At 40.8% G+C, this 14,637-nt stretch overlaps 1 protein-coding gene across 3 annotated transcripts in view; it reads left to right on the plus strand.

The window, feature by feature from the left end:
• The window catches only part of SYT9 (synaptotagmin 9), a 138,056-nt gene that overhangs the window by 54,621 nt on the left and 68,798 nt on the right, over positions 1-14,637 (plus strand). For all 3 annotated transcript variants that reach the window (XM_069968399.1, XM_069968401.1, XM_069968400.1), the window contains exon 3: positions 4,469-5,015. In XM_069968399.1, coding sequence (XP_069824500.1) covers positions 4,469-5,015 — 547 coding nt within the window. The remainder of the gene's footprint in view (positions 1-4,468; positions 5,016-14,637) is intronic.

Below are 14,637 nucleotides of genomic sequence, written 5' to 3' on the forward strand. Positions count from 1 at the left end.
GACCCGGCCGGGTCACGAAACCACCGGTCTCTTACATTGTGTGCACATAGCCTTCACCTTTCAGCTTCATAATACATGGACATAGGGACTCTGTGTGCAACTATATAGGTATGTGCTTTGCCATGTGCATAAGGACCAAAAAAAGGTTTTCCTCTTTGGTAACCACTCTAAATTGCACTATATGAAAGTAGTCAAGGAAACTAAATGAGTCAAGAATGGTTATCCAGCCCCAACCCATTATTAGAGGGGTATTTCTATCTTGATGTGTTATTCCCTTTCCATAGCATAGGGAATAATGAGGTGGTCAGTGAGGGTCTGGTCAATGTGTCTCTGAACATTGCACACCAGCACCAGAAATGTTTAGTGGCCCCTCAAAGAATGACTGGAGTGCTGGTTACACACAGAGTGGTCAGACCTTATCCTATCCCTAGCATATGGGGTCAGTGCACTACTCACACCCACTGGTACTACATTGATCCCATGCACTGCATCAAAACCCAAAAAGTACTGCCTAAGCTTGAATAATTGTGGACGTGTGTTGCTAAGGCAAGTGTTGGTAAAAAAAACACAGCCGTTAGCATTATCCATGTTAAAAATGGATGTCGTCATCTAAAGTGACTTCCACATCAGACTCTATTGTTTTACGTCCACGTTCATCAAAACCTGAAGTTGAGAATGGTGGTGCACCATAACAGACCTTTGCTACAAATTATAACACCCTTATTATAGGGTGCATTAAAATATAAAAAATGCTACCAAGTTTAGCAATGTGTTAAACAGCTGTTTTTACTAGTCTTATGAGAGAAAGAATTACAAAACATCTGACTGGAGCCTCTAACTGAATTTCAATGAGAATTTCCGCTACAGGCGACACATAGCTATAAAATTTGTTGAAGGGATAAACCAAGGAAAATTGCTTTACAGAGAGGGGAAAGGAATCGTTTTAAAGTGCAAGAGGTGTGTGATAAATGGATTAGATGGGATGAAGCCATTACACAACCTAGTAAATCTGTCAATTAGCAGACATGGCTGATTCTTGTAGAGAAGACCTTGTTCTTAAAAATAGCAGGTTCTCTATGACTTCTTCAATGGGAATGATCCCTATCACTGTGCATAATTTATATAAATGCACTGAAATGAATGCAGGAATCCTTGAGTTTGACTTTTTAGAGCATCTGCTGTACATTCAGTGCTCAAGAAACGTGGCCTTCACAGAGATGGACAGATCCAAACCGGACACATTAAAACAAGACCTTGTAATTATGGGACCATACAGGGCCCCAATGCAGAAATAGTAATTGGCCCTTCACAGTCTAAAAATTAATATGATAAGCCTTGGAAAGAAGGGGAGATTGCCCGCCTTGCCTAAAACACCCTTGTTCATATGACTTCCTCATACCACTTTGTCATTGACCATTTACAACAGCAGTGGGGAACCTTTTCCCTGTTAAGGGCCATTCAGGCATTTACAAAATCATTTGAGGGCAATACACTACACGGTCACTGCAATGTTATACAGTGCCCTGCAGTGGTGTAGCATTGGTTGGCAGTACTTGGGGCAAGGGGAAGTATTGTGCCCCTGATGCCCCTGCTATTGTAGTTAACCCCCAGTGATGCCCCTGGTAGCTAATGTTACCCCCTAGTGATGCTCTGGTAGCCAGAGTTAATCCCTAGTGATGCTCCTGGAGGTCATAGTTAACCATCAGTGATGCCCCAGGTAGATGTTTTTTAACCCTCAGTGATGACCCTGGGAGTCGTAGTTAACCCCCAGGGATGGAAAAGGCGTTTGTTTGAGAGTGTTGGTCCTCTCTAAGAAGATGGACTATGAAGAAAAAGCATATGCACAAAAAGGTAGCACATCAAGAATTTTTTTTTTATTTAAATAGCCTTACAATACACAAAATATATACAAAACAGGAGCAGTAAACCTAGGGAGACAAGCTCTAAATGCCACTCAACATTAAAAACACTAAAATGTCATCCTTGGTCCGGCTGGCGTCCCAGCCCGGACTCAACACCCTACCTGACCCCGGACACAGCACATAATTAAAATGCAAGAAAAAAATCCCCAAAACTATTACAAAAATAATGGGTAATGCAGAGACTAATAATGAAAATGAACATCCTGAGGAAGCCGGGTAGGGCGAAACACGTGGGGTGTGTTTGCTGCTCCCACCTGACCAATCCTTTCAGCTGCTGCACCGCACATGGTGGTATTGTTTTCAGTACACTTTTCATTTTTATTATTAGTCACTGCATTACCCATTATTTTTGTAATAGTTTTGGGGATTTTTTCTTGCATTTTAATTATGCCGGACCAAGGATGACATTTTAGTGTTTTTAATGTTGAGTCCTTCTGTGTTTCTTATATGCATTGGTTTAGCACTCAGATTATAGGGTGGTGCTCACTATACAGCACTCTCTGGTTTGGCATACTTTCTAAGAAGATGGTCAATATGCATAGCATGATGAAACTTAAAAACTATCAAAAGTAATCTGCTTTGGGTAAAGAGAACCTTCTAATCTTATAAAAGAAGTGGCCCTTTAGTAAGTTTTTGCAGTGCATACATATCTAGAAACTATTTCTGTCAACCAGTCTACTGTTCTTTATACAAAAAGCTTAGGAACTAGAAACCTACTTTTTTTGAGAGAGAGGTGCTACATGAACTATATATAAAATCTTGCGGCTGTCTCCATTGCAGTTAGCAAAGTTCAGCCTTTATAGCATCATTTAAAATTCTGACTGAGACCCCATTCTCTTTTCTTTTGCTATCATAAGATGTGAGCACACCTCAATTACCATATATTAACATCAGACATAAATTCATTCTTGACTCAAGACTTTTACTTTATAGAGAAGGTTGACTTTCGTTGCCTTTCAGAGCATCACTACTATACTGTATGACTGACACTTTGAGTACAGTTCACTGGGTTAGAAAACACTAATGAAGGCATGCTGGCCAAGAATAACTTGGCACAAGAGAGCCATGAGAAAATAAACTCTACCCTGAGATGTTCAGCTCGGTGACCAGAAGGAAAGATTACTGGTGATCATGGATTTGTTATTCTTCTGATGAGCCCTTTTGTACCTTTAAGGTGTCTTGCTGCAAAAGATCTATGGATCTGAATAGTGAGCTATAGTAGGCCAATCCAATCCTAGATCTCAATGGCAAATCATCACTTTAAAGTGATACTGTCACCCCCCTTACACTATGTATGGTTCTGTGTGGTGGACATGTCACCTACGCAGGACTTCATGGCAGTTGGGCCCCCTCTCCCGAGAGCAGAGGGGCCCAACTGCTGTGAAGCTCAGCCTGGGTGACACTGTCCACCGATGAAATTAAAGGGGTACTCCAGCACTGATAAAAAACAATCAATCAATCAATCAATCAATCAATCAATCATGAACATAGTCTTTACATTTACCATCCATCCTGAGTCTGTCCCTGGTTTGGGCTTTCCCATGATTTGTCTCCTGTGATATCTAACTGACTCTGTAAAATGGTTAGGTGGCTTACAGCTTGTTTAGCCAATCAGAGCTGAGCAACCTGTGTCATCTGACAAAGGGAGGCTGGCTTAACAGGGCTTAGACCCGCATCCCTCTTGATGATGTCACTGTCACAAAATGGCTGCCGCAGAAAAGCCTGGGGTCATCAGTCATTAGGTAAGAATGAGTTTACTTCACTTCCTGGTGGGGGGCTGAGGGGGGAAAAGATAGGGAAGAGGTCAGATAGGTGATTAAAGCATATGGCAAAGTTATATAACTTTGTAATGAGTTTCAATTACTGGGAAAAAGCTGTTCACCGGAGTACCCCTTTAAGCTATTTTAGGGTAGAAATAAGACCCAGACAAGTTTTATATGGGGATATAATGTGCAGTATCTAAGCTTGTGAATGGTGTGAAGAATTGCACAGAGGAAGGGGGGGGGGGGGTGAAAATATCACTTTCATACCTGTTATAGCTCATCCCTTAACACATACACATGCATAACATATACACATGCAAACAGAACACCATTTAAAGTTAATGGGTATTAATGTGTTCTATTACTTCAGGCTGCAAGGAAAGAAGACAATGGGTAGTTTTCAAACTGTATACCAGTGTGACACAGAGTGCAGCCAGTGCTTTGACCCATTACCCCAAGCTTTCCATTCAGGCAGATTGAAGAGATTGGGAAGGTGGGGGCAGCCTTGGTTGGACCCATTCCATAACTGAATGGTTAACAAGCAAGAGGGTGAGCAATAGGTTCTAGGTTCATGGAACAAGTATAGGGCAAGTGTTCAATCACCGTAATATGGAGATCATCTTTTTGCTATAAGGCCCCTTCTTTTCTGTGTAGTGAACCACTGCAATAAAACTTACATTCATGATAAATTTGATGACTTAATCAACCTTTTGTATTTTTTTTATCTACACTTGAGATTTGACACATACATAATAACAATACTTTTTTCACTTCTTTCTTAAGACATAATTCCATCAGAAGACAGCTGAACCTCTCCAATCCTGATTTCAACATCCAGCAGTTTCAGAAACAGGAACAACTAACAGGAATTGGTCGTATCAAACCAGAACTTTACAAACAAAGATCTGTGGAGACCGATGATGGTCGAAAAAATAATAGCAAATCTTGTGGGAAACTCAATTTTATCATTAAATATGACTGTGATTTGGAAAAACTTATAGTAAAGATTCATAAGGCAGTTGGCCTGCCAGCAAAGGATTTCTCTGGAACATCAGATCCTTATGTGAAGATTTATTTGCTTCCCGATCGAAAAACAAAGCACCAGACTAAAGTCCATCGGAAGACACTAAATCCGGTGTTTGATGAAGTTTTTTTATTTCCTGTCCCATATAATGAGTTACCCACCAGAAAACTACACTTTTCTGTTTATGATTTTGACCGTTTCTCAAGGCATGATGTCATTGGACAGGTCATAGTGGATAATTTTTTAGATTTGGCAGATTTTCCCAGGGAAAGTAACATCTGGAGGGACATTGAACACGTCACCAATGTGAGTATTAAATTCACAAAAATGTCCAGCCCTTTTTGTCATTTACTTATCTCACCCCATCTGTCTCTCTTATAAGTTTCTCTTATCACCTCTTACCCTCAATATGCAAAAAGTGGAGGCTTCTGCATTAGTCTTTTGGTGCTCATGCAAAAATGTTTAATTTCTATCTTACATGGTTTTCTAAGTGTCTTGGTCTTAGTGTCCCTTTGTCTTAAAAGGGTATTCCAGGAGAAATTGACTTTTCCCCTATCCACAGCATTGGGGAAAAATAGGATTCGCAGGCGGGTCTGACCTCTGTATCACCACAAAGCAAGGCAGCCCAGCCTGGAGGAGGAGAGTCTGATTTTTAGCTCTATGAGGTACACAGGAAGCTGCTGTCAGTAAGTGCATTGAGTACAATTACTAATACTGAAGGATGAACGATTTTACTATAAAGTGGCCCACCTCTAGCACACCGTTCACAGAGGCATATACTGCCTTTAATATGTTGCAGCAGCCCTTAATGCAGAGGGACAGCCGCCATACTTACTGGGGACGAGATACAAGGTGTGGATGCATGGCCATGAATTGAGGGGTAAAGGACTGCTCCTTCAATACTGAATGGCCACATTACCAAACTGGTTAAAAAAAAATGTTGAATCATAGTCTTCCAATACTTATCGGCTGCTGTATGTCCTGAGGGAAATGGTGTTTTATTTTTCAGTCTGACACATTGATCTCTGCTGCCACCTCTGTCCGAGACAGGAACTGTCCAAAGCAGGAGATGTTTTCTATGGGGATTTGCTGCTGCTCTGGACAGTTCTATCTCAAACAGAGATGTCAGCAAAGAGCACTTCCTGCAGGACATGCAACATCTGATAACTATGAGAGGACTGGAGATTTTTAAACAGAAGTAAATTACAAATCTATATGACTTTCTGAAACCAGTTGATCTGAAAGGAAAATATTTTCACTGGATAACACCTTCAAGGCCCTCACCTGCTGATTCCCTCTATACTTGCATCCAATGCTGCATTAATTTGAGAAACTACAGTTTTGTGGGTTTTTATGCATTGCTGCCCATTGCCCAGATGGTTATGTTTTAAATAGAAGTAGACCTTTGATGTCTGTTTTTCCTCACTTCAGTAACATGTCAGTGATGCTGAGACCTAGACAATATTCTTCAAATGACATTTAGTTGTAGAATTTCTCTGTATTATGTTAATCTGAGCCTTCACTTATTAATATGTGTTCTCCTTCTATGAGGATACCTGGACTGCCATTCACGCAGGTTTACGCAGGCTCAACTTCCCAAGAGTATGTGTTAGTTTGCCTGCTTTCCATCATCGTTGTTACATTGGCTGTCTACTCTGCTTTCTGGTATCTTTGAATAATAATAATAGGGGTAGGACCATGGGTCACATTACATGCAAGACCGCAGTGGCTTATTTTACTGCCACCTTAAAGGGTTTGCCTACTTTGGATAATTTCCTTTTGTTAAACCGCTACAGAGTTTACTGCTGCTGTGACATCCAGTGATCAGATGTAATCTGTCAGTGAACTAAGCAGGAAATGCTTAATTTTCCTTCAGCGCCACCACAGGGGAAAGGGAGCATTACACTACTTCCAGTAAGATGTCTGAGCAAGGTCCTGCAGGGTCCTTCATCATGAGGAATGCTCTTTTTTGGCACCCTCTTCCCAGCAGATGACAATTCTGGGCAAAGTAGCCCCCACCCCACTGGACTATTTAGAATAAGGTTTCTGAAGCAAACATCCCCTTTAAGTATTATACTACCGAGAAGGAAATGTAAGTGGCAAATCCTCTGAGCATTACATAATCACTTGGAGATATCAGTCTTTTTAACCCCTTGGTATAGTAACAGAATGCAATTTTATCTGTAGTTTAGGCTAGTGAGAATTAGATATTCATGGCATGATCTGTACTTGTAGTGATCAAACATTGCCTCTGTAAGATGTCTTGTGCATACAGTACAAGCCCTAACATATCAATTTTACCCCTCAGAAAGAAAATAATTTGTTGAGTATATGTTGCGTTAAAAGCAAGGATTTTCCAGACAGGCAAAGGTTATGAGAGACATTTTGCTTGACAGATTAAATAGATGTAGTCTTCCTATTGATGTGCCTATACATTATCAGGCATGCAGTATTTATTAACAGTATTCTGTGCTAGATTTATGGGTAGTAATAGACAGCTCTGCCATTCTAATAGCTTCCAAGACAAATCTGGGTCACTCCACCTCTTGTCTAAAAATCCAGTAAGCTCTTAATAGTGTTTGTGCTATCACAGAAGTGTATACAAATGAAAAGCATTGATGGATTTGCCGGGCACTGCTTAGCTTGTCTCCCTTGCTCATCCAGTGATGCTTCAATGCTTTCATGTATAATGGCTGGTTTTCACAGTGCTAAATCTTACACTGAATTATAATGTATAAGTGAGAGGACTATTACAAATCAAATCTGAATGTAGAAGGAAGAATGTTCAGTGTAGGAAAATAGTGCCTAAATACCTAAACATTGTAATAATAGGAGAGCAGATACATAGAAAGAGGGGCAAAGGGCCCCAGGGCCCCTTATAAAATCCTTGTGCCATTTATGGATTTAGTCATAGTAGGGTCGGAATAAGGAAAATAAAGTAGACGACAGAAACTCTGATCCACAAAATCCTGGACAGGCATACACTTGTTTTTTCAGACTAATATTACTGATAATATTGCTATACAGTGAACACAGAGAGGGGGGGGGGGTATGAAGACCGTCCCTGCCCCATTTTCCACAGCCGAATTCACTAAGAGCCGTGAATCATGATAACTGAGGTGCTAGAGGACGCCACACCTACTCCCCGCCTTGCTGCCCCCCCCCCCCCAAAAAAAAAGCAGTTTGAAGCTCTCCCCCCTGTCTTCATGATTTTCTATGGAGAGGGGAGGGTGGAGGGAGAGGAGGCACCAGAACAGGACAACAAAGCGTTAATTTACAGCTACATCACCAGGCTCTCTCCTCTGACAGTCAGCACTGATCTCTCTGACCTCTGAATATGGCTTTCATGCAGCTCCCGCTGTGTAATCCTTTGTTCTCTGCTCTCTGCTGCTGACTAATCTCCCTCCTTCCTCCTCCCCCCTCCCCTCTTCAAAGAACAGACAGGGGGATGTACGATGCAACAAGACATGATTTCCTGATAATGAGCAGTGAATGGAAAAGAGGAGGGGGGGGGGGGAATGGGGAAACTCTTTCTGGATGTAGATAATGGCATATTATCCCAATAAACTCTTTGGCCATGGCTTACATTGTGTATGCATTAGGCTGGCACAACCTCTCTGTCCCTCCTCCCCACCCTCCTCATCATTAGGAATGCTCCAGGCAGATTGCCTTCTATTCATCAGCTGTGAGAGGACGGCACATGGGCTGGATTGTTAAGGCATCTGTGTAGTTTTCGCTGCAGAGGAATAGGAAAAATGGTGAATAGGGTGGGGAGGAGGGACACAGAGGTTGTGCTAGCCTAATGCATACACAATGTTAGCCACGCCCAGGGCACGGGGCTGGCAGTTTAAAAGTTGTTTTTTATGACAATAACTGCATCACCTGCCGAACAGACCCCAGGACAGATCTTGAATTAAAAGCAGCTATCTGAAGGTACAAGCGGTTTGGGGGGGGGGTCAGATTGTGGGTACTGAGTCGCTTTTAAGCCCATGCCCACGATCTATAGATACACACACAAATTTAGACTCCAGACAAGGCCCCTAAATAAATTCAAATCCAAGACCAGACCCCAGTATTAAACAGGACAAGACCTAGTTGAAATTCAGACTCTGAACCAGGTAAATCTCCCAAATTAATTTGAATCATAGACAATACTCTAATCTTAGTCCAGATCACTAAAATTCAGACTCCACACCAGACGCCAAAATAAATACAACCTCAGATTAGACCCCCCCCCAAATCAGACTCAAACTGCACCAAAAATAAAGGAAATACCAGGCCCTAAATAATGTAGACCATCATTGTTTTTTTGGCAAGTATCTGTGGGATATGACAAGGTAGACTAGCTTCTGCTTCCCAGGGTCATCAGTGAACATTTTAGCACTTATAACCTTGTAGCCACCTCACTCTCTTTCTTTAAACAACTTTCGGTATGTAAAAACCCCCAGAAGACCTTTGGCTTTAGAGACTAAACCAGTCATCTAGCCATCAGAGTGTAGCCCTTGTTACAAAGATCTATATGTTTGCCAATTTTCAACCTTCTAACGCATGAACTTCAAGATCTATTGACATGCTGTCTACTATATCTTTTTACCTGTCATTGGTTTCATAGATAATAGACAGTAAATATGTGTTTTCATGTACTGGACTATGTTCAACCCTATCATTTCTTTATGTTTTCTACAAGGTCAAATGGAGTACTGCCCTCCTTACATCCTACCAGGAATTATTTCTGCACTAGATGATACATTAAGAGATGTCAGAATGATAGCTATATCATATGATGTGAAAAAATCATGCATAGGCAAAATAGGACATTGACTGATTTAATTACCTTTTATTACATCAGCTCACGTAATCAATAGGATGTACAAAAATACACTCGGCATCTAGTGGATTTTTCTTATGTTACTGATAGGATGTAATGCAGATGAATAGCACTGATCATAGCTCATACTCAGAACTTCTCGTCTAGCTGTGGTTCACTAAAGATGTGAATGGTTAGTGTAGGAGTCTATTTTCAGGTATCTTTTAGTCATATAATATTTGATCATATATTTAGTCATATAATATTTGTCCTATTTTTTTTTAGTTAATTGTATATTTTTTGCCAAAATAGATACAGTATTACATGGATTAGTATACAGTATTCCTGCTGTAATCAAAGATATCTGTGACCAATTAGGTGTCCAGTTATCAAAAATCCATATAATGTTTTTTAACCCCTTAAAGGGGACATATTAGCAGGTTACACAAATCCAACTTGCTTATAGCTCCCTAGTGGGCAATGGGCACTGAGGATGAAGATATGTCTCTTACCTTCATCCTTTACGCCATTCCTGTGCTGTATGCTGTGAAATCCTTTGCCAGGTAAATCATTAAGAGCACTGGGGATGGGGCTGGGGTGCTGTTAGCTGTTAAATCCTCTGCCCGGAAAACAGTTAAGAGGACTGAGGGTGGGGCTTCTGCCCCCAAGCACCGATCCTAAGGCCACATTCACACAGTGTATATTGCTGTTAAACAATGACCGTTGTTGCAGCTTGCAACAACAGCCGTTGTTAAATAACAGCAATAAATTACATTGTAATGTATGGAACACCGGTTGTGGTGTATACACACTGTATAGACAAAATAGACAATGTAAACTATGGCTCCTGACCGTACTTTACATTGTATGCTATGGCTAACTGGAAAGCAGGCACACCTGAATCTGCCCGCATTCCAGTTAAAATGAAGTGATGTTTAAGTAATGTTGGCCGAGTGAATATCACAGACAGTGGCCGTTCTGTGACACGGCGGTGTCACACAACGACTGCTGTTTTGCCATGTGTGAAAATGGCCTAAAAAAACCTTTTTATTATAAATTTTTGTTTACCACAAGTTTTAGATTTTAGCATTAGTTCTTTTTTTTCAACAAAAAATCTGTTATTCTGAACACATTAACAAACAGTTGGACACTGCAGGTTGTTTTTGGATAAAGATTTTCCGTGCAGCAGTCTGTATGGAATAAAGTAAACTTTTTGATAAATCCCTAGATTCAGAGATTTGGTTCTTACAGCTGTATTTAGGGACTGAAAAGGGGATAGTCAGTGGGAGCAGAGGAGTTTTTCCATATTGATGCGTCTTGTCTCTATGAAAGGCTAATACAGGTCTGAGCTCCTACTGTCGGCTGCACTTGCGAACAAATGATCCACATCTCCGAGGTCTTGTGATGCATGCTAACTGGAGATGAGCCAGGCTTCCCATGGTTCCTGATTGCCTTCAATTTTGCAGCAGACAGAAAAATACATTTTTTCAGCTGTTTGGTTCGCCACAGGGTAAAAACTGTATAAAGAACACTGCACCAAGGAACTTAGAATGACTTGTACATTTTAACTAAAGTATAGTAGTTATTTCCTATCCATCGTTCACTGTTACACTACACACTATTCTAGAGAGATAAATGTTATTGAAAGGCAGAAACAGCATCAAAGAATTAGGATAAAGTTGGATGTTATTCTCTAATTATTCTGTCCTTGGAAACATTAAATCCATATCTTCAGGCTTCTTACCCTTAAATGGCCCTTCATACTCTCCTTATCTTTCTTTCTCTTCAGACATATCACTTGTTGTTAAGACTAGCATAATGTAAGGAAGGTAGGAAGACACTGATACAAGGAGGGTGTCACATCCATAGGGGAACAGTAAGCTGTAACGGAACCTAGCAAACTATCCCTGCCTACTTGTATGTACTTTCCTAGGTGTCAGACCCCCAACTCGGCAACAGTCCCTATATTGTTACATGCAGGGAGAGAGGTCAACAGTCCACTACAGCAACAACCGGGAACATAAAAGCCACAACCGGGACCAGCCATGGATTGGGATCTATGTAAATTAAAGGACAATTCAAGTCCACAAGACCTGTAGATGTTCGCACATAGCAGCTTTATTTTCTGACTCAGAAATTAAAGGTCCGCTTAAATTTCTGCAACAGCTGGTAAAAATGTACTGTGATGAAGCTGTTGGATTGCTAGCCTGCAGAACTATGTTTCACTATGTTTATAGTAGCAGTCTTTCCGAGCAATGTCTGTGCATACCCAGATGCCCCTAGGACTTGTAGTAGGGAAGAATAGAAAGAACCTGTGGTAACCATGAAAGAAACACCTATAAGTATCATATGTCAGAAGAAAAGTTAAATAACTACTCACAGGGTTGATTTCAGAAGGGAGAAAGATTGTAACAACTGCAGAATGAGCAGTATTTATAAAGATTGCACTACTTACAGGAGAAGTCCGGCCAACATTTTTATTAAAGTATTGTATTGCCCCCTAAAAGTTATGCAAATCTCCAATATACACTTATTACGGGAAATGCACATAGAGTGCTTTTTTAACTTCACTTACTACTGCATCAAGGCTTCACTTCCTGGATAACATGGTGATGTCACAACCTGCTGGCTGCTGGAGAGGATGATGGCAGGGGGATGCTCAGTGTCCCTCCAGTGCCCTGTGTCCCTCAGTGTTCCCCTGCCATCATCCTCTCGAGCAGCCACAGCCTGCACAGCTCTGGGAGTCGGGTTGTGACATCACCATGTTATCCAGGAAGTGAAGCCTTGATGCAGTAGTAAGTGCAGGGAAAAAAGCACTTTATAAGCATTTCCTGTAATAAGTGTATATTGGTGATTTGTATAACTTTTGGGGGACAATACAATACTTTAATAAAAATTTTGCTGGACTTCTAAAAAGAAACAAGAAACGAAAAAGAGTAAATAATTAACATGTACAACAGGACAACACAAACCTATACAAACAGACAGGAGAGGCCAGAAAACTAAATAAAAAGCTAGCTAAATAAAAGAAAACAAAGAATAAAATTACATAGCAGGTATCATGGTCCCTTAAATGCTCTCAGAAACATCAAGGTTGCCATCAGGTCATAAGACTGGAAACATAAGAAGCTTGCCCACTATGCATCTTCAACGAATCCCAGGGATTGATACTCCACAAAGAAAGTCAGAATAAAAAGCAAATCAGTAGAAGTTGATAGAATATATATTGCTTTTTACATGGTAACTCATGCGGAGAAAGCTTATGAAAAAGTGCTATGCTGATGAATTGTTCAGTAGGTCAGATTGAAATTTAACCTCTTGAGAAGCCACGGAATAAAAGAACTTATAAATTAAACACATTAATTCCTAAGAATTCTAGCAGTATCTAATGTAGAAGAAACCATGACCAGAGGCATTAGAAAAGTCTTTCTCACAATACAGAGCTTTCTACATTTACCAATGATGGCTAATCAGCTGACTTCCTTTCTGCTTTTCGCTCTAATGTTGTGGTTTTTAATGTTATTCTGTATACTTGCACTGGTGACTGGGGAATTCATTGAGGCTTTTTGAATTTACTGAGCAGGAAATGACCTCTGGGCATTTAGTTCTTTCAAACAAAACCTTTAAAGTTTTAGTGGTACCAGCTTTTCATCTTGTTTACAGGTGACATTTCTAATCTTTTGGCATTCCTCAAATTTCAAAAACATCACTTTTATCCATGGTTGGTTCCAGGTATGTTTCTTGCTTTAGGCAACAGTCATAGTAGGCCTCCCCACTATTGACTAGACAATTGTAGAGTGGATATATGCAGATCTAAGTGATCTAAGTGATCCTAGAATCTGCCCAGCTTGCTTGGTGATCAGAAACTCGCCATCTTTGGTATCAAACAGTGGTGCCAAATTTATTAAAGGGTTGGCCACTTTATAGTAAAATTTTTCAGTGTACAGTATAAGTGTACTCACTGTGTATAATGACAGCAGCTCCCTGTGTACCTCACAGACCTAAAATCAGACTCCCCTCCTTCAGGCTGTGCTGCCCTGCTCTGTGGTGAGTCTGTCCATAAGACCATATCCCATCCCCTGTGTCCTTCATAGACATATACAGGCTCAGTGGTGGAGACAGGGGGCGGGGCATGGTCACATGCTCCTCCATGATGGCCATCTTATGGACAGATTTCCCACAGAGCAGGACAGCACAGCCTGGAGGAGGGGAGCCTTATTTAAGCTCTATGAGGCACAATGGGAGCTGCTGTCAGTAAGTGCTGTGAGTACAATTACTAATACTATACACTGAACTAATTTACTATAAAGGCCAACCCCTTTGACCAATTTTGAAAGTGACCTACATGATATTTGAACTTCCAAAAAGTAAAAGAATGGAGAGGGCACTCACCATAAAAATCTTCTTTATTCAGTCCGAAATATAAAATTCTGGGAGTGTCTGATGATGCGCGCATGCGCGCGTGTAACGGCTGTCACACCCTTTCTGTGATTGTATGGCGTCCCCGCCGACTGCTACACACTCTGCATGAATTTTATATTTCGGACTGAATAAAGAAGATTTTTATGGTGAGTGCCCTCTCCATTCTTTTACTTTTTGGAAGTTCGTATTGTGCCTTGCAATTTCTGAGAGGTGCACCCCTGTTCTAAGGTGCTCATAAGGTGTTGTTCCGTAGGTACCGTTACTATTTGTTTTGCCGATTGTTCGGAGTGGTTAGCTGCCGGCCTGCTGTCTCTCTTGCTTTGATCACTACATGATATTTGGTGACTTATTTTCAAGCAGTGCAATTAGCTCTTCTCTAGGAGGAACATTACCTTGTATTAACCAAACTATTAACCAGACCACAAAAGGATGAGACACCCATTTGAATATCTCTAAATTAGGGTTCTCATTTGGTTAGGATGAGATGGTTTTTAGCCTTTACATATAAACATGATTATTACTAGAAACTTGGACAGCATTGCACATAACTGTAAACCCCCTTTAACACTGACCTTATGGCTTCCTCTATGTTGAACCTGTGATGAGATTACTGTTATAGCTGGGATGAGCTCTGCTGCATATATAGGTCGCCTATGACCATGCAGGGATATCTATTCATTTATTGTTGGGATTTAAAGG

Source organism: Dendropsophus ebraccatus, chromosome 4 (assembly GCF_027789765.1).
Source record: "Dendropsophus ebraccatus isolate aDenEbr1 chromosome 4, aDenEbr1.pat, whole genome shotgun sequence".
NCBI lineage: Eukaryota > Metazoa > Chordata > Amphibia > Anura > Hylidae > Dendropsophus > Dendropsophus ebraccatus.